The 19,838-nt window shown below is 37.8% G+C and overlaps 1 protein-coding gene across 2 annotated transcripts; it reads right to left on the reverse strand.

Moving 5' to 3' along the window:
* Positions 1-8,314: 8,314 nt before the first annotated feature.
* Positions 8,315-17,996, reverse strand: valopb (vertebrate ancient long opsin b). Of its 2 annotated transcripts, XM_066663786.1 has the most exons (6): positions 17,445-17,996; positions 15,424-15,634; positions 13,957-14,074; positions 13,518-13,542; positions 13,303-13,409; positions 8,315-8,854 (listed from the first exon to the last, which is right to left on the reverse strand). In XM_066663786.1, the coding sequence occupies exons 1-6, from the start codon at positions 17,824-17,826 to the stop codon at positions 8,591-8,593; spliced, it is 1,107 nt and encodes a 368-aa protein (XP_066519883.1). In that variant the 5' UTR covers positions 17,827-17,996; the 3' UTR covers positions 8,315-8,590. The 2 variants fall into 2 exon arrangements, with proteins under 2 accessions (XP_066519883.1, XP_066519882.1); XM_066663785.1 differs by having other exon boundaries at positions 13,303-13,542.
* Between the last annotated feature and the right edge of the window lie 1,842 nt (positions 17,997-19,838).

The raw sequence follows: 19,838 nt of genomic DNA on the forward strand, positions 1-19,838 counted from the left end.
GAAGACCACGATGTGCCATGGCATCTGTAATTTGGTGATGTGTTTGTGGTATTTAAAAGTCAGTACAAACAGCAGACTGAACGGATAAAGGACAACAAACAGAGGGAGGATCAAAGCTCATACCTCAAAGTGGTCTTGCCCACTAAATTAGTCTGGGAGCAGAAGATAGCTCAGTAATGGTGCGCTTCATTACTTTCTGTGAGCTCAATCATCCCCAACATATATAAAGTGCAAGTACTGCCATCGGACATTTCATTTGCATACTCCTTCTCATGATCAGAAGAGTGTTTATGGAATATGCAATGTCTGATTGAGAAATTGTTTTAAATATCGACTAGATAGACTTTTTAGCCTTAAACACACAGCACATATTTATGTACATAGATTCTCCTCTTAAACTCTCTCTGTTAAAATGACCCTTATTATTATTATTATTAGTAGTAGTAGTAGTAGTAGTAGTAGTAGAAGGACACTCCATTTTTGGGTTCATTAAAATATGTGTGGAATTTTCACTGTGTTCATTTTTTCTTTAAAGGCACTCTTCATATTCATATCCATATTAATGTTTCACATTTTTCCTGTAAGGGTTGGCCTAGGGCTTTCTCATACTGAGGCAGCTTGGTAAGGAACTTAAATATTGTTTCTTGATAGGCTTGAATTGGTAGGCTCTTTATCTATATCAGTCTGTATGTGTATATAAACTACACAGTTGATTTTTCATGTTAGGGACTTAACTGCAGAGAATTCATTACATACAAGTTCAATACATACAGTCCCTGACACGGAACTGATATATACTGTATAGACAAAAACAGTGTTTAAGATAAGAAGGGTCAATTATTCACACCCATAGCAAGCACCTTTTTTCTGTAGAAGAACTCACCAACCTAAATGTGTAATGTTTATAAGATTTCTGCCCTGGTCACTTTTGTTACTACACATCTGGTCAAACACTGTACATCTCTGTACACAGGGAAAGCCATTATGAGAACATATCTTACATATCTTCAAAGTGAAAAAAAAACTCCTAAAAAAGCTTCAGTTCATGAAGACCTTGTTAATTTGCTGATGAGCTGAAAATATAATTGGATTGAAAACTGTGAATTTTAATCTTCCAGTGTGCAACTTACTGTCCATAATATTACTATTACTATCACTGCTGCTGTGCTGCTAGTTCTGCAGGAAGCACAAAGCAAAAAGCTTTTTAATGTTCACACCATTTTAATATAGAGCTGTGCTACACCACATTTTTGAGGCAATGGATTGTGTAGAGGAGACTAACGGTGTATACATTACAGAATAATCTTGCAAATGAGAAGCTTCTGAATAATCAGGGAATGACAAATATGTCTTTAGTGCACAAACTATTTACATTATAAAGGTCAAATCTGTACAAATCTGTGCCGTGGGCCACTCCACTTTCTGACTCCTGAGCAGTAAGACGAGACTGTGCCACCTGGGGAATGAAGAAATGAATGAAGAGCTTTGTGTATTTTTAGAAACATTATGCAATGTTACAAGATAATGCTTTATATTTTAAATGCTTCAGTTTTACCAAGAGAGTCTGTATATATTTTTGATATCCTGTAGCCCTAGAATTTTGTGTACATACACATACACACACACACACAGTAGACTAGTGACTAGGTTGCATGAGCACAAACACACCTGTAATGGTTGTGGAGAAGATACGGTTAGGTGCCTTTCTCAAGGTCAATTCACTCCCCAACGCCCTAATGGTTCCTGCTTTTTCAATATACCTAAATATAATATTTCTTACTTCATAAGAATTCCATCCTTTATCCATTTAGTGATGTATTGGCTATGGAAATCCCTTGATAACACATTTTACTAATCCCACAGTTTACTAATCCATCTTCTGGGGAATGCTGATTCACAGAAAACTGAAAGGGGGACTAATTTATCCACAAGGCTTTACATATTTCATTACCACCACTCAGAACACATGCATTGTTGTCCCTTTTCAGAAATACATTTTCATGTGTTAGCAGGATAATTGCAGCAGTTTAACCCTGTCCAACACAATACACTGTCACAATGTCACTTCTCTGACCCAATGTTTTATTTTATTTTTTCATTTAAATTGTAATGTTTTCCTTTTCTTGAATTGTCTGAACGGGAATTGTCTGAGTATATTCATTCATTCATTACGTGTAACCGCTTTTCCAGTTCAGGGTCGTGGTGGGTCCAGAGTCTACCTGGAATCATTGGGCCCAAGACAGACAGTCACCCGGAGCAGGACTCAAACCCACAACCTCCAGGTCCCTGGAGCTGTGTAACTGCGACGCTACCTGCTGCACCACCGTGCCGCCCTGTCTGAGTATAAATAAATAATAAATCTAATATCACATTCAAAGCAAATTAAAAAAAAAAAGAAAATTATATTCACCCCTATGCTTGCCATGTCTTGGCTCTGTAAAATGCAGACCAGTGTTATCCACAATAACTGAAACCACAAAGTTTCCAGGGAAATAAATCCAAGGAATGCTAGGGATTCCAAAGAAATTTCAATATATATGACACTGTAAGAATTCAGTGTGTGTGTGGAATTACGTTTAGCCCAGGAATGGATCAGGTGAAAAAATAAGGGACATTGTAAACTGCTGGGTTTGTTTACATATGCAATGTTTTGAATCAATCTGTAATTCCAAGTTCTAACCTCAATTTAAACGTAAACTGAAATGTATTTATTTTATTCTGTTTTTATTTATTTATATATTTATTTATTTATACAGACCTTACAGACGTGAAGCCTGTCTGAATACATCTCTACCAATTCATCACACCGGCAGGGAGGAGGAGTATTTGTCCATTCATTCATTCATTATCTGTAACCTCTTATCCAATTCAGGGTCGCGGTGGGTCCAGAGCCTACCTGGAATCATTGGGTGCAAGGCGGGAATACACCATGGAGGGTGCAACAGTCCTTCAAAGGCAACACACACACCTACCAACGTGTGTTTTTGGACCGTGGTATGGAACCAGAGCACCCGGAGGAAACCCACGCGGACATGAAGAGAACACACCAAGACAGTCTCCCGGAGACGGAATCGTTGTGCTGTTGTGGTGCTGTTGTACCACCGTGCTGCCCCAGTTTGTTCTAACAGTCAAAAATGAAAATCTGTCAGTTCTGTTAGAGTGTTGAAATTTTGCCCATGTGTATTAGACTGTGATAGTGTGATCACTGTGCACTGTGATAGATGACAGTGATATTAATATAGTTTGACATGAAGAATAAAACACAATTTTGGCATAACCATTTCAGCACTAGTGCTATCATGTTCTAAACCCATCTGCAGTTAGTAATCTTATGGAATTTTTCCATTAGCTATGTGTTATGGCACTGTATACTTTCTTATCATCATGTTTTCTGCTTAATCCATCAGGGTCGCTGTGGCAACAGGGTGAGCAAAGAGGCCAAGACGTCTCTGTCCCCCACAACTCCCATCAGCTCCTTCTGAGGGATCCCCAGGCGTTCCCAGGCCAGCCAGAAGATATAATCCCTCCAGCGTGTCCTGGGTCTACCTCGGGGCCTCCTTCCAGTTGGTCGTGCCTTGTATACCTCCAGTGGGAGGCGTCCAGGAGGCATCTTCATCAGATGCCCAAACCACCTCAACTGACTTCTCTCAACATGAAGAAGCAGCGACTTTAGTCCAAGGTCCTCCCTAGTCACTGAGCTCCTCACCCGATCACGGAGAGTACGGCCAGCATCCTGTCGGAGAAATCTCATTTCGGCCGCTTGTATCCACGATCTCGTGCTTTCGGTCATTACCCAGAGCTCATGACCTTAGGTGAGAGTGGGGACTTAGACTCGCTGGTAAATTGAGGGCTTTGCTTTATGGCTCAGCTCTCCGTAAACCACAATGATCCTGTACAATGACTGCATCACTGAAGTTGCTGCACCTAACCTACGGTCAACCTCACGATCCGTCTTCCCATCACTCGTGAACAAGACCCAGAGATACTTGAACTCCTTCACTTGGGGTAGGTTCTCACGCCCTACCTTCTCTCAATTTAATACAGATGAGCATTTAAACCTCAGCTGCCAACCAAGCACAGTTTTCTATATTGTCCTCCATAGTTAGATACCCAAGCCTGTGCTGTTAAAGAGCAATATTAAAAAGTGATGGTAGGCATTAGGTCTGGTCAGTCAGATCAGTCAATGATGGCACTGCTTCTACCAGATCTTACCATGCTGCCCAGAGGGAAAACACAATTAGACAAAATAAGAATAGAATAATTGACCTCACACTCTGAGTGGATCGGACCACACTTACAGCCACTTTCCCCTGACGTAACCAAATTAGCAATGGTTCTCCTCCAACTGTGTTGAGTCATAAAATTTGATCAGTCTGAAAAATGTCTTCAGAATGATGGCCAGGCAAGATCAGGGCACATAAAGACTGAGGAAAATACCATATTTCAGATATAGCCATTAGAGAACTAATAATTAACCCCAAAGCTCAGAAAGTGGACAGACATTGGAGATACTCACGTCACTTCACAAGCATCAACTGAAAGAAAATAGATGTTTGCTTAGCCAGCTCCAGTGACCAGTATACCCCACATTGAGGTACAGATGAGACCCCTATGACCTCAGTGAGGGTGCTCTCCTTTACTGGGCAGTGGAACTGTCTTAAAAAGCACTGACCTTTGTGAGAGGTCAAAGACAAGGATGGATTTGAACTGAGGCTGCCAAACTAGCGTGTGCAAGTCCAAGCTGCACAGAGTTCAAGGCCAGGGTTCCCTTTTTACAAACACAATGTGGGGCTGCAAGACTCAGGGAGACAAGAAAGAAATTAGCATGAAGATGAGATGGAGGACACAACACACAAACTCACACTTCAACAAAGAAATGGCTGAATAGTGCGCTCACAAATAGATGGAAAAGAAATAGAAAATAATAAAGAAAATATATTCCACATGAATCATGTAGCACGAATGCATGAATATGGTACATTCAACGACTAGAGCATGAGTTCATAGAAAATAGATCATTTTTATGACTTCTATTCAGAAGAAAACAAAATATAAAAATTGCTTTCAGACTGAGGACACTTCCAATATCACAACGTAAGAAACGAGGTTAGCCACGACAAAGCAATGAAGTTACTACTGAGAGCCATAAAAAGTCTACTTTTACGCCCATTAAGTTGTGAAAAGCCTGTTTATAGGTTTTTTTTGTTTCCAAACAAGCTGCAGACAGTGTCTAAAATCAGAAAATATGCACTGTATATTTATTTATTCCATTAAATTAAAAATGCAAAAAAAAGTGATATTTCCTAACATAAAAATATGCAAAAGTATGAACGAATCACTTTGACTAGTGTGTTCTTTTATATAAGTGTTAAGACTTATGGGATTATCATGAGCTGTTCATATCACTAAAGATACACATAGAAACCCTCTCCTTTTAAGAAAAGTTAGAAAGTAATGTGAGATATTAATATATGAGCATTTTAGCATGTGATTGTTTGCATGAAACCACCAATTTTCAAGCAAGTTCAGGCTTAAATGGTAAGAAATTGTTTTTTAACAATACATTAAAGGTCATTGCAACAAGATCTCAAAGAATTAGTATGTATAAACTGTCACTGTATTCCATACTATATTCATAACAGATGTACATTTTGATTCATGAAATTCATGAAACTGTCCATTAATGTATTTGATCAAGTGATTATGACATTTTGTACGCTTTGCATAAATCCTGAAAATGGTCTTTTGTATAATACGTAGGGTACAATTTCACCATGAGCTTGAAGAGCAAATACCCCACTGAAAATTTAGTACAGTTTTTCTGTAACCCGTCTTAATAATCCTTTTATTCTGTAGTGCTTTGTGTACCACAAAAGTGCCTTATCAGATGCAGGGGGAAAACTATGATGCCCTGAAAAACACTTATAACTGCACCAAGTCACAGTGGAAACCATGATGAATCACGAGATCCCTAGGAATTTCCACCCCTGCCAATTCTCTGTCATTTTGATTTATATCTTAATTTTATATATATATATATATATATATATATATATATATATATATATATATATATATTAATTGTAGTTAAACAGTAGATTTTGCCCTTTAAAATCATGCTAAAAATCATACTTGCTAGCCCTGGCACTCATTTCTCACTTTCCATGTGGTTGGAGATCAAAGCATGTCTCCAACAGATCAGCAGTGGTAGGGGTTTTGGCTTTCCTTCCACCTGGGATGCTAATAGGCCAAGGCTTGGGGGAAATTATGTTCCCACGCTTATATATCGGCCCACACCAAGGAGCACTCCTAATTATGAAAGCAGAAACATTTTCTCTAGGCAGGTTATGGTCAAAACTTAGCACCAACATTTTTTTTACTACAAACACACAAATAAATAAATAAATAAATAAATAAACTTAATTCCCAAAAAATTAAGAAAATGTTGGCACTGTTTCTATTTTATGCCACTGTGACAGTAGTGATGGGAAAAGGAAATGCTAGCAGTTAATAAGATTTGAGTTTGTTGGGCCAGTATTTACAATTACTTCCAAGACGCAGAAAAGCATATGGATCTACCACTAAAACATTACTCGACACATTACATCTCTATTTTATTCAGGCTCACATATTATCATTCAAAGCTGTGCCACAAAGAGCTTCTTAATTAAAAGGTTAAATAGATGGTTGTTAAAATGTATTTTTGAAAAGTTGTAGATATGCTACAGCTTTTTTTTTTCAATTTCTGGAAATAACATTATATGAACATTATTTTAAGGTATTTTGGAAATTTTAAGGTGTTTTGAAAAAAGGCAACTGGCCTAACCCCATTAAATGAAATAGTTTTCTCATGCCCATGACTTGGATAAAACTAGAGCAAGAATTGCAAATCGTTTCTTCGAATTAAATAAAATATGTGCAGAAATTGCTAATAGTTCACACTGATTAATTTTATTGTTACCCGTGGTCACTCCTGAGCCCTGTAATAATGTATTTTTCAGTTGGCTTTTATGTATTTTTTTTCTTTTGTCTTGTTCTTTTTGGTCATCATATGTACATTGATAACCCATAATATTAAAATGACATGCAGAAAGGAATAACTCTTGGGCACCATTTTTAATTACTTTCATGGTTGAATTTATTAAACAGAAGATTTGTCAGAATCAAAATGGACCTGCATGTGATCTTCCAACTGCATGTGGAGCATGAAATAATGCATTTCCTAATCTCTACAGCAAATAATTCAATCAAATTTTACTTAAATAAAAATAATAATATTTATAAACATATATAACATTTCTTCTGATATTAAGTAACTAAGGTATAGCAGCAGTAATATACTTTTTAACACTGGTCTCAAGAATAAATAGCTATTTAAAAATCACATGTATTCATTTTGTCCAGTTGCAACCTTTCTACATTGTATCCCACATTTATAATCCATAATACAAGTCCTTTGGCATTTTGGGAAAATAAACATAAAAAAAACAAATATTTTTCAAGTAGTATTGATGAATATAATCTTTGTACATTACACCAACTATTGCAGATATTTCAGACACAAACAAATACACGGAAACATGCACTAGCATAGCGCTGCAAAATATCAAACATTAATAACAGTTAATACCCATTGGGATGCTTTACAAGGAATACAAGACAATATGACAATATAAAACAGCATGTCAATCAATACCTGATACAGTCTGTGTTTTTCTTCACTTCTGAGTTCTCAAACATTTTGTATTTGTAAAATCTGACTGAGAAATGGCCCATTTCCAGAAAACATAGTCGCATATTTTTCAACTGATCACACCAGACTGAATTGAATGGACCATTCATTAAATTCAAATTCACATTAAAGACAATGTATGCCTAACAGAAAGAAGAACAAGACTCACATTTCAGACGATACATTTGTCTTATATAACTTATTCTGCATTGCATGGTAATTTCATATTCTTCCAGAAGTTAAGAGGTACTCTTTAGGAAAATGCAAACTGTTGAAGCTGTCCAATGCCATGAACAAGCATGTTTCATCCCCTAGAAATCCTTCCAGTGTTTAAACCCCTGAAAATTAAAGTCCTTGAATTTCTTCCCAGAATATTGCTAGATTAAATTGTAAATTTGATGAGATTTCAAAGCAGCAGATCTTATCCATCTCAGAATTTCTCAATTCTGCAATAAGATATCAAAGATTAAATAAAAACGAGTACAGTAAAGACACTTGCTACTCACTTTCAAGAGAGGAAATAATCATTTATTCACCCCTCATTCATTGACACAGTTGCACTGGACAAATACCAAATTGGTTACACAACATCTACAAGTCCTACTCTCAAAATATCTCATTGCAGCTCTATAGTGCAAGACTGGCAGGTAAACACATACATTTGCATGATCTTCAGAGAGATGAATCAGCAGACAAGAACAAGGGACAGTAAAGACAAAGACGATATTCACACCATACACATGCACTCCTCTAGAAAACATGTCCCTACTTCGCTGTTTTACAAGTTGACTGAGAGGTGCAGGGTTTACTGAGCATATAGGCAAGGCTACAGATCATTTCACCTAGGGCAGTGCTGCTTTATAGAGGACATACTCTGTTCTCTGATATAGGAAGTTGTTTGGAGCCTCCATTTTCATTCTGGTCCTGCTCATCCTCCTCATCTTCCTCTCCAGCCTTCTCCAGATTGCTAAGGGTCATGGGCACTTGGGCAGCGATGGTGGACATCTCTCCTATGTGGCTCTCTGCTGTGCCAGTGATGGCCCCTTTGTCAGATGTCTGGTTCATTTGGGATGAGTCTATGTTAGTTCCACCTTTGAACATCTGAATCAGGCACTTTCGGAACTGGGGAAAAACAGAAAACAAGATGATCACATTGCAATAAACACCTACTTTAATGTGCACCTACTGCAGACATAAGTGTAAATTTGTACACACCCAGCTTGTATGCTCTCTGCAGACAAGTATGAAAGTAAATTTAATTAAATGGGAATCTTTGGAGCAGCTGCATAAAGCTGCAGGTGTATTAATCCCACCATCTGTTAGCACCGTGTTCTCTGGAGTGAGGGAGCTCCATCCAATATATGTGGGATAAGTTGAGGTGGCGTTTATGATTCTAAACTAATCATCTATCATCAGTACTTGACCTAGTTAATATTTTTGCCACTAGGTGTGGGTTATGAAATCTTCCCTAAGGTGTTCATCTAGTCACAAAATGTAGTGGATTTTACTGCAGGAAATAGGGACAAACTACTTATTTATACCCTTCATTTCAGAAGTTAAGTTGGTGTCCACAAAAAAAAGCATTTATTTATAATACATATATTTACGTTAATTTCATGGGACAGATGATCTTCTACAGAACAATTTCCAAATGATAAAGTTAATAATGTCGGCAAATGTAGTGTTTGGAACATTACAAACCCCTGTTACTTATATATAGTGAATTAGCTTTGCCAATGGCACATAAATTAATGCCTATAATACTAAATACTGTAAATAAAAGCATATTTGGCTAATTATTTGTATAGATTATTTGCTACAGGTTTTAAGGCTTCTACGTTTTACTGTTGCCTGTACATGGAGCAAATTCAATTAACATATATTTATGAAGCTTTTGGAGACGTGTCACCAACGTACCAATATGTAAGCAGCATCATGTCACAGATAGTACCTTTATTTAACCAAATAACATTGTGACAGATTAGGTGGCTCATTAGCATGCTATAGTCATCTACAGTATCGGTATTGTAGCCTATATTGTGCCAGTGATATATTGTGCAGCTATAGTTCATATAAAGCAAGCTCTCACACCCTTATATATACTTATTCATACATCAGTCAAAACAGCTTGCTCTCTCTCCAAGGGCTGAAGAGGTCTGATTCACCTATTTAAAAAAAATCTTTAACATGTAAAGCCAGCTCTGGAAGATACAGTGCTCTTATACAAGTCTGGCATTAAGAATCAACAAGGAAAAGGTCATTAGGCAGGATTTAATCCATGTTAGGGAACTCTGGCCTTAATTAAAGAGGAAAAGGTCATGGAGACAATATGCTTGCTTTCCACTAGTTTTAAGTATTTCCTCAAGGTTTCAGATAGACTGGCTGAAAATGAGCTACCGGGGTAATTACTGTGGTGTCCCCTCTTACGCAGCTAAATTCTATATCCAAAACAAGGATAGTGAATATATTCTTTCATAAATGTACCCACACATGAAAAATGTGTTGATTCATTTTCCTCTAAAACAAACCTACAGAGAATTTGAAAGCTGGCATAAGACAGTTGCTCAAATATGTCTCTCTCTCTCACTCTCTCTGGCCCTCTTCCATGCAAGAGAAACAGAGGAGCCATGCTTCAAATAGAATCTTATATTCATAACTTAAAAATTTCATATGTGTATCCTCTCTTATACAGCCCCATTGTTTTAAAGTCCTCATATTTAATTTGCTATTTTGTATTCCCAAGAGTTCAGACTCTCTTTTCATTCTCTATCTCTCTTGCATTCCCATCTTCACCAACACCAGGCCCTATCTATTAATTACTTTGGAAAATCTAGTGACCCTATGACCTGAAATGAGCTTTGGGAACAGCTGGCCAGGAACTGGGCCAATTTTGTGAGAACAGTACAGCTTCAGGGGCTCAGCAGCTCCAGCTCAGGCAAAGCTCTGCTCCACCTGGGACCCAACCCCTGGAGGTGGCTATCAGGACCACATCATGAGAGTGGGTCTCCACTGCTTCCTCCACATCACACACAGAGAGCAGATACTGTTAGCTGAGGCTCTCTGGGATGTTATTGCTAAATAAATGAAGTGATGGTCCATTGGTTTGGCCAGAAATGTAACCATGTTCTGTATAGTCCCACACTCATAGACTTGAAAAAAATGATACTATCATGGAGATAAACATATACTCAAGTAATGAAGGGTAGATAAAGGTAGCTAAAGCCACCCAGAGTTTACTGGCAGAGGACCTATGTCTGCGGGGACTTACAGAAGGGCACATAATGTATTTTTCATCAGACCCACTTCAACCACTCTAAGCCTCTGGATAACACCTTTAAATATTAACGTTTGATCCATTATAGAACTAAGCTAAAAGTGAACATCCTTAACTGTTGATGTCCACTCCTACTTGTTCAGATGCCTGATGTAGTCTCTGCTAAGGTCTGTGCACATGGGGAGAGAGCAGCATTAAACCCACATCAATTTGACTGTGGGTCTATACGGGAGACGGCAGGAAGGCTGATCCCTCTGTAATACCCCGACTGTAATTAGGGCAGCAGGAAATAGGCAAAATGTCACATTGTGAAAATATTACCTCATGCTTTTACATACTGTAATAGAAAACCATTAAACCCTAGGACAGGTTACACAGACCCAGATGAATATTAAGCATAGACTATAGATAATTTCCATGACTAGGGTTAACATCAAATCCCAGAAACTGGTCCTGTATGGCAGCTCGTCAGTTTTTCTTCATATGTCTAATGATTAACTATATGGTAATGCTCTAATATTCATTTCTGTAAGGTTACACATGGAAATAAATTCAATGCAGACATTTTAGCACAGCATCAAGTTGATGTTCTGCTCTTCCAAAATACTACAAAGTGTTAGTGATATATTTACATCACTTACCTCAAGACACTAAAGCCCTATTGTGACTGAAGCAGATTATCAGGGGACGGTTTCAATTTAATATTTTACATGCCTCCTCAGTGATAAAACACTACAGGTCGAGTGAGTTTCAGTTTCCAAAATGTACCCCACTTCTGCCTTGCCTGTCCCTTATCACTTGATGTAATAGTGCCAAAGTACAACATGGGTCCTCAGTACAATGTCACAGGGTTACCATGTGAACTATAATTATTATAGACTACAGTTTTGTCATTAGCAGTGTTTCAAATCCAGGAGAGTAAAAACCCAGACTGGCCTCGGAAATGTTCTCCCTATCGCTCCACTACTGAACCTGTTTTATTTACACTGCCATGGCAAGGCCCCTGTCAATCATTCTGTGGTTTGAAACACACTCACAGCTCTGAGGCAGAGGACAAGGATTTTTGGAGCATTTAAATATTACTACATTCCATAAATGTATAAAGATATATTGCATATAGCATTGGTAATTGCTTATTGTGTGGCATATGTTTAATATTAATTAATATTATTTTATATGCTTAAAAATAAAGGAATACTATGCTGTATTTCTACCTTAAAACTACAGCTTCTAAATGATTGTGCTGTTCCACAGAGCTGTAATAAGAGAGAATAGGGTGTCTGTGGCTGCTACGCTAGGTCCTCTGCTGGTTTGCTGGATTAAGCAACCTCTGAGTCACAGGGGAGAGGGTTCTTGAGAGAAAAACCCTTCACGCCGCAAATCACACAGGTGATCACACACTTTGCTGCAAGAAGAAACTAGCTTGGTATTCCCTGTACGGACATTCCCTGTACTGGACTGTGAGATGATATGTTAATAAAGACACAGTGAGATGAAACAGACTCGAGGACACAGGAATAGTAAGTAACTTGCATTGTAACTTCCTTCATGTGGTGCAGTGATAGTGATAAGTTCTGTTGACTAGTGATGAAGTTTATAATCTGGTTTTTGAGAGTTACTGAGCAGTGAGCCAGGGTTTGCAGCCAGACTTCAGCCAGATTAGCTCACGTTTCGGATTTGGTAATAAGTGCTTTTCTGTGGGTTGCTGTTGTTATAACAGTTAGAATAATGCTAAAGTTACACTTTATGATTGTAATAACACAATCCAGTGTATATTATGACTGATATATGGGTTTTATAATGTAGTCAACATAGTTTTATTCAATTACACACAGTATGTGTGTGTGTGTGTGTGTTTATCTGTTAAAGCCCTGAGAGCAGTTTGTGAGCGATTTGAATATCCCTCGCCTCAGATTCTGTGTGTGTGTGTGTGTGTGTGAGAGAGACAGAGAGAGAGAGAGAGAGAGAGAGAGAGAGAGAGAGAGAGAGGTGTGTTTGTCTGTGAGAGAGAGGGAGGGAGAGGACGTGTTAGCAAAAGCTCAGAGAGTAGGTTGTGTGTATGTGATGAGTGAAAGGGAGAGGGGTGTGAGCATGAGACTTGATTTCACGACAGTACTCTAAACGTGAATTACACTCAGCAGCAGCTAGGGGGAGCTCAGGAAAAAATAAAGCAAATTCTTATATTGTATTCCTTTAAGCGAACAGTGATTTTAAATTACCAAAATATATACTTTGATTTGTTAATACCCCAAACATTGGTACAAACAAGCACTGTAAAATGCCAATGAATTCATACCTGTTTGTTCATGAATACATAAACGACAGGGTTGTACACAGCTGCAGTCTTTGAGAAGAAGGCTGGGGCTGCAGCTAAGCGAGGGTCAATGTGGATGGTGGGACAGGCTGTCACAGTGATAGAAAAAGCAGCATAAGGTGTCCAGCCAACCATATAAGCAATTATCATTACAATGACCATCCGTGCCACAGCTCGGTCCGGCTTCCGAGCATTACCCAGTCTCCCGTGAGTGTTCGATACCTGGAAGAGAATGCAATGATTTGTGTGTTACTAGGTCAATGGTGGGTGACAGTTGTAAATTAGAAGTAAATAATATGATATACGGTCACAATGGTTATTAATTTAACTACAGCTGCAGGTTGTCAACACTTCTGCAAAACCAAACATCTGCATGTATACAAAACAGACAGAATGCAGACAGTCAGAAAACAACCAAAACCTACTGTACAGCAAATGATAGACATCATAGTAACTCACTGGATTTCAGTCTACATCATTTTTTTAGGCAGATCTGAGATTTTGGAACCATTAACTTTCAAAAACTTCAGAAACTATAAATAATTTAATGATTGTAATACAGTGTGAAATGTCTAGTATTGTGACAATAATCTGCAAACCATATTGCACTGATAATGTCATATCACAAGAACCCACCTTCCTGAGCTTTTGCATGAGTTTACCATAAGAGACTATAATAACCCCCAGAGGAAGGATGAAGCAGGTGACGAAGAAGGTGATGATGTAGGTGTGGTCACTGTAGTCTGTTGAGTACCTTAATGAAAGAGAAAAGACTGAAGTTTCAACTTCTACAATTACATTAAGGGCAGTTCTGCTGATTCAATATATGTGCATAATTAAACAAAGTTATTTAGAATGGTTTGATGTGAAATCATTAATTTTAGAGAAACTTATAGACTCAGATTTCATTACAGTAGAGGAGAGAAGAAACAGTTGTTGTGAAATCTACGTGGCATATCCAGCACTCCTAAAAACACAGTGAACTTGCATGTGTCTTTTTAAAATTTATAAGTAATGCCTATAATGACAAGACTGAACCTATCTGAAAAGTAAATTAATAAAATGTGCCACCGCCATTAATGCATTTTGCAAGTACATTTAGGTCTCGTAAACCTAGAACTCATCCATCAATGGACAGAGCAAGTCAAAAGTCGCAGTACACCATTTTGTCTGACTAGCCCAGCATGTAATTGGTGAGGGGACCTATCTTTTAGGCTCTATCCGGAACATGGCCATCATCTTGAAAGCCACCATACTGGATCAAGGGCAAATTTCTCAAATGGGAAAGTGGTCATGTAGCATATCAAAGAAATAAAAGGGTGTCCTGTGACTTTTGTCTCACCCTGTATTATTAACCATATCCTGTAATATCATTGCTTTGGATATCACTGGATTATATAAACCATTTACATGTATATCTAGAACAGATCATTTCACAACAAACAAATCTGAAAAGTGTTGTTCACATCTTAACAGTTTAATGTCATCGATATTCTAAAAAAAAACGGTATGCTAGAATTCCCCAAGACAGAGGCTAAACCTGATGAGATTATTAAAATGTCATGGCAAACATTAATGCTGATTACAGATAGGGATACAGCGACAAACAAAAATTTGCTTTTTGCCTCACTTGTCTTGCTGTGATTATATTATGCTCATATAAACATCAGAATGACAGAAACATAAGCAATAGTCTGAACTTCAAACTAAAGAGCAATCAAGAACCTACACTAGGAATCCTTGTTTGTGTTTGTGTAAGTGTAAGTGTGAGTTTGTGTAAGTTTTCACTGGGATACATATTTCCTTTCAGTACAATTTCGTCGTCTGTTGGGCACTAAACACAGGCCTTGGGCTTTTAGCAATGTGGGATTGCTTTGCTTGGCATAATTGTGAATAAAACTGCATATATACCAGGTCATTTAAAAAAACATCTGGCATTCAAAGATATAAAAGAATTTAAGAGGATATATGTGAATGTATTTCTAATCATTTATAACTACATGCTTTTCATTCATATCCATATGAGAAGTGAAAAACAGAAACAAAAAGGGAGAGACAGAGGGAGGGAGAGTCAAAGGCAACTGCTGATTACTTTGACCTCACCAGTTTGGTTCACAGGTGGTGCCAATCTTGCTGACAGTGTAGCTGTTCCACCCGAACACTGGAGGAATGGTGCAGATGAAGGAGAATGTCCAGACAAACAGAAGACCCAGTGCAGCATGCTTCCCTCCTAAACGGACATTCTTCAGTGGCCGGCAGATTACAAAGAAGCGCTCAAATGCCAGGATTGCCAAAGACCAGAGGGCCACAATTCCTACAAGCAAGTGATAATATAAAAATTCTGTTACACATTACACTTCACTGTAAATGAGGTTTTACGTTACCAGAAAGATGTGTTATAATAATAACTATTTGGAGGTAGATTTAAGATTTGTTAATCTAAGTTTTATTTAAATAACATTGCCTTGAACCAGTTAGTTTTAAATATAACACTGCTTATGTTTATCTTTAAATATTGTGATGAAAATAATAAACCATGACATTATTTATTCCAAATTTAAGCTCCAACTTGTTGAAAAAGCACTCTATGACACAGAAAACTGTTGCATGCTGCTAAATCACAATTGGTAGGTAACAATTTATAATTATGTCCTAATGCTTTAAACTGTGTAATTTGGGACTCCTTTGTTCCAAAATATAGATGGGGAATTAGTGATGATGTGAAGGCAGGATAACACATGTACTGGGACTGATGACAAGACCCACGAATGTAAATATTTCAAAAGATTATTGAAGTATAAATGGTATCTAAATCCAAGAACTGCATTCCCTGTTAATAAATATTTAATCGGTCACTTTGGTAGACCCAAGTGGGATATCTCTCTCATCTTAACGTTACAGCTGTATGCTCTTCTGCTTGCCTTAATCTTCCCTGATTTAAAGAGCCATAGGTTAAAAATTAAAGCAAAAAGGAGAAGAAAGTTCAGTTTAAGCAGACATACTTATTAACCAGTCTTATGAATATGTAGGGCTGTAATGATACATATCACTTGGTGCAATATGATTACTGATTCGGAGGTAAAGATACAAATCAATAATATGTAAACAAGTTATTTCAATACATTTTTTTTCTACAAAGCTCTTGACATACTTCACAAAAACAATTTTGCAAAATCTAATAAAAAAATGTACACTGTGTATGTAGACCTAAAATGTAGAATGTAGATGTAATTTGTTATATAGGGAAACCCCACTTATCACTGTAATGAACCTTAACTTAAGGCTTCTTATCACTACAATGAATCACCATTCATTTGGTTCTCTGGGTTTTCATGGTTTTATTTATAACCAATACCTTACGAGCCATTTGTAAAGAAATGCTGTCAGAATGATAATAGTTGGTGCATGTGTTAAAGGTGTAGTCCAGGGAAAAATACAATTAATTCTCCACCATTCTAAATGTATTCAATCAGCCAAGAGAGGTTTTATTTTCCCAAACTGCTTCATTAGTTCTGCACTTAAGCTCTGACAACAAGTCTATAAGTACATTAGCTTCACATTTCTAGTGAAAAACTAAAGTAGAAATTCACTAGGTACATTTTAGCTCAACACTTTTTAACGCTCATCTAAACATGTGTTCTTTTTAAAAAAATGCTACATAAGGTTTTGCAGTGATTTTTACTTAAAGACACATTTTAAATGAGAAGTTAAAGTGTGAAAAAAGTCTCAGAAAGCTTTGTTATATTGTAAAACATTTTACAAATTTAAGGGTTCTAAGCATGTTCTACTTCAACATGCTCCATCTTCCATATGTAGTACACTAGGTGAGTCATTTTAAAACAAGCTTTTAACATTAATAATTCATGAAAGTACAAATAATATTTTGTACTCGGTGTTAAACCCACAAATCTGTATGTAATCTTTAGTTCATTATGTGGGTGTACAAGCCATAGTGACATTTTATACTTAGGGCACTATGTAGGGAATAGGCAGCCATTCGAGTTTCAGCCATGGACTTTTTTTGCGGGGGTTCCACTTTTTACGCAAACTCTACGCCACTAGTAAACTCATATTTAAGATGTATTATGGGAGCAACCACAGAGCTCCCATAGGAAAAGACGCACCGAAAAAAGTAACAGCAAACCCCTCGAGCACACAAGCCCACCGACCCAGGAAGAAGTATCCGCACGCGTTGGTGAGGAAACTGATGGAGCCGCCAATAAGCGACACGAGGAAATCTGCCACCGACAGATTCACGATGATGTAGTTGAGCGGCTGCCGGAGCTGTTTGAACTTGTAGGTCACCAGCATGACGGCGAAGTTCTCAGTAAGAGACAAAGAGGTCACCACAAACATCAGACACGCCAGAAAAGTGTAGTTCCATGGTGCTACAGACTTCAGTGGTCCGGCGAAGGGGTCCAATGTTTCCAACGCCTCTCCGGGCTCCGTGAAGGCAGTGGTCTCCGTGAACAAAACTCCATTAACTGCAGTGGCGTGCGGTTCCATAACTGAGGCAGAGAGTGTGAGGGAAGGAAAGTTTATAAAGACATCTCTGAGGAGCCAACAGCAAAAATGAGAGAGAAACAAACAGATAAACCAAACGTAAACTGTACGTAGTCTGTATTCTCGTAGCTAAATATAGCGATACACTGTCTACCGAAAAAGCACCACAGCTTTGTGCAGTTTGGCGGGAAATATGCTCTGGAGCGTTTTTACGCGAGCTCAAAGGAAAGATATTCCAGAGAAAACAAAAAAGGATCTTAAGTAGCTCGCGCGTCCTCGCCCACTGCTGAGGGTGGGCATGTCCGCCGAGGGGGTCCTTTTTATACACGTGCTCATTTCCATCCCTCAAGGTGTGTAAATACTACAGTCGCGTTGCCTTTGGCCAACTTTGCGGAGCTTCAGCTGAGGAGATTTTTTCTGACTACACACAGACTCCTTTAATGCGCCACCAAGCTACAACTGTTGGTTCACACTGCTTTTTTTGTATCAGAGTCTCTTCCACAACATCAGCCTAGTGTTGCTATTTTGACGTTACAAATGTCATTACTGAATTAAGGCGTTTGGAAACGATAACTGCAGCATAAGCCTATAACTTAAATCCACTTTAACATGTCCAGGGTTTGCATATTTAGACCATCTTAGGTATTCAGAATTTATATAAAGTTAGTGGGCACTCCAGATTTTTTATGTACCATTTAAATGAAAAATGGCTCCAAATTGCTAGGTGGCTCAATGATGCATGGGAATGAGATTTAAAAAAATTAGTAACATGGGAATGTTGTGGTCCTATTAGATTATGTTCCCTTGGTAAGTTGTGGCCATGCATTTTTAAAAAAGATCGTCTAGAGGGCCGTTTGTAAAGTAAATAATTTATATTAATTACATTTTATGTTAAACAGTTATATAACCTATGTCTCAAAATCACAGTATCATTCTTTGCATTCTGGGTCTTTCATTGAATCTGCAGAAGGGATCATAAAAGAAAACCATGGAAATGCTGTAGTCAGCTTTGAAACACACCAAGGTAGACATATACAAGTGAGGCCAATGCAGCAAACGAAACTCTTATGAGAGGGATTAATTTCTTCAGTGAAGTTGAACTGAAGCACAAACCACATTTGCTGTTGTTTTGCTTTTACTTCAAAGGGACATGTACTATTGTGAGGAAACACAGTTCTCTCTGGTTTGTTTAAGTTCAGAAGACCTGCATCTTTTAAAGTGGAACAGTATGTTTGAGGGGGAAAAATGACCGTTGTTTGTACATGGTCAAAGTTTAACTTTTTAATGTTTCAAGTTTTTATTCACTGTTTGAACTACCACAGAAACTCATTTGTAACTAAAGTTGTTTACTTTGGTAGCACCTTTGGTAATGCAGTTAGCCATCTCCTGAATTTGGAGACATTTCCACCTTAGGTAATTAAGCAAAAATATGTCAGTATATCAGGACTAGAGAATAGAGCAAAATCCTCATCTCGGTTTTGCTTTTTAACGTTTGGGTTCTCTCCGTTGTCTATAAAAATTCCAGATACGTATGCCATGAGAAGAGAGAGAAAGCCTAGCATAACAGAACGAGACATTTTGGTTTTTTTTAATAATTTACTGACACTGGGTCTTTTCGACTGGTTTCAAGTTGTTTCAAGTATGCAAACAGACCGGAGAGCTAGTAAATTATTAGGAAACATCTTCTGAATTTTAAAAAAGTTGTTTTTGCCTATAACTACTGTGTCCTGCTCAGTTTTATCTCATGGGTCCTCTGCCTGGTACATACTGTTTTCTCCAGCTTATCATTGTCTTACATACTAAACTTTCACAATTGTGCTAACATGTACAGACGTGCATAACGGCCACATTAAAACAAGTGAGAGTTGAATAACACTGATCATCTTGTTACAGTGGTGCACCTGTTAAGGGGTTATCTATATTGGTTATTAACTGCCAAAAGCACCTAGATAAGGCATGTGAGCATCAGAACTGGAGCATGGAGAAATGGAGCAAAGTGGCTCGGTCTGTTAAAT

This window comes from Hoplias malabaricus, chromosome 3 (assembly GCF_029633855.1).
Source record: "Hoplias malabaricus isolate fHopMal1 chromosome 3, fHopMal1.hap1, whole genome shotgun sequence".
In the NCBI taxonomy this organism is placed as follows: domain Eukaryota; kingdom Metazoa; phylum Chordata; class Actinopteri; order Characiformes; family Erythrinidae; genus Hoplias; species Hoplias malabaricus.

What these genes read in the sequence shown, in the direction of transcription:
- valopb (XM_066663785.1), bottom strand. Translation starts at nt 17,826, where the DNA reads ATGGAACCGCACGCCACTGCAGTTAATGGAGTTTTGTTCACGGAGACC. An exon ending in GTTTGCTGTTACTTTTTTCG is followed by an intron (nt 15,635 to 17,444) that starts GTGCGTCTTTTC and finishes ACTTGCTTGTAG; the next exon opens with GAATTGTGGCCCTCTGGTCT. An exon ending in ATGTATTCATGAACAAACAG is followed by an intron (nt 8,855 to 13,302) that starts GTATGAATTCAT and finishes GTTTTTCCCCAG; the next exon opens with TTCCGAAAGTGCCTGATTCA.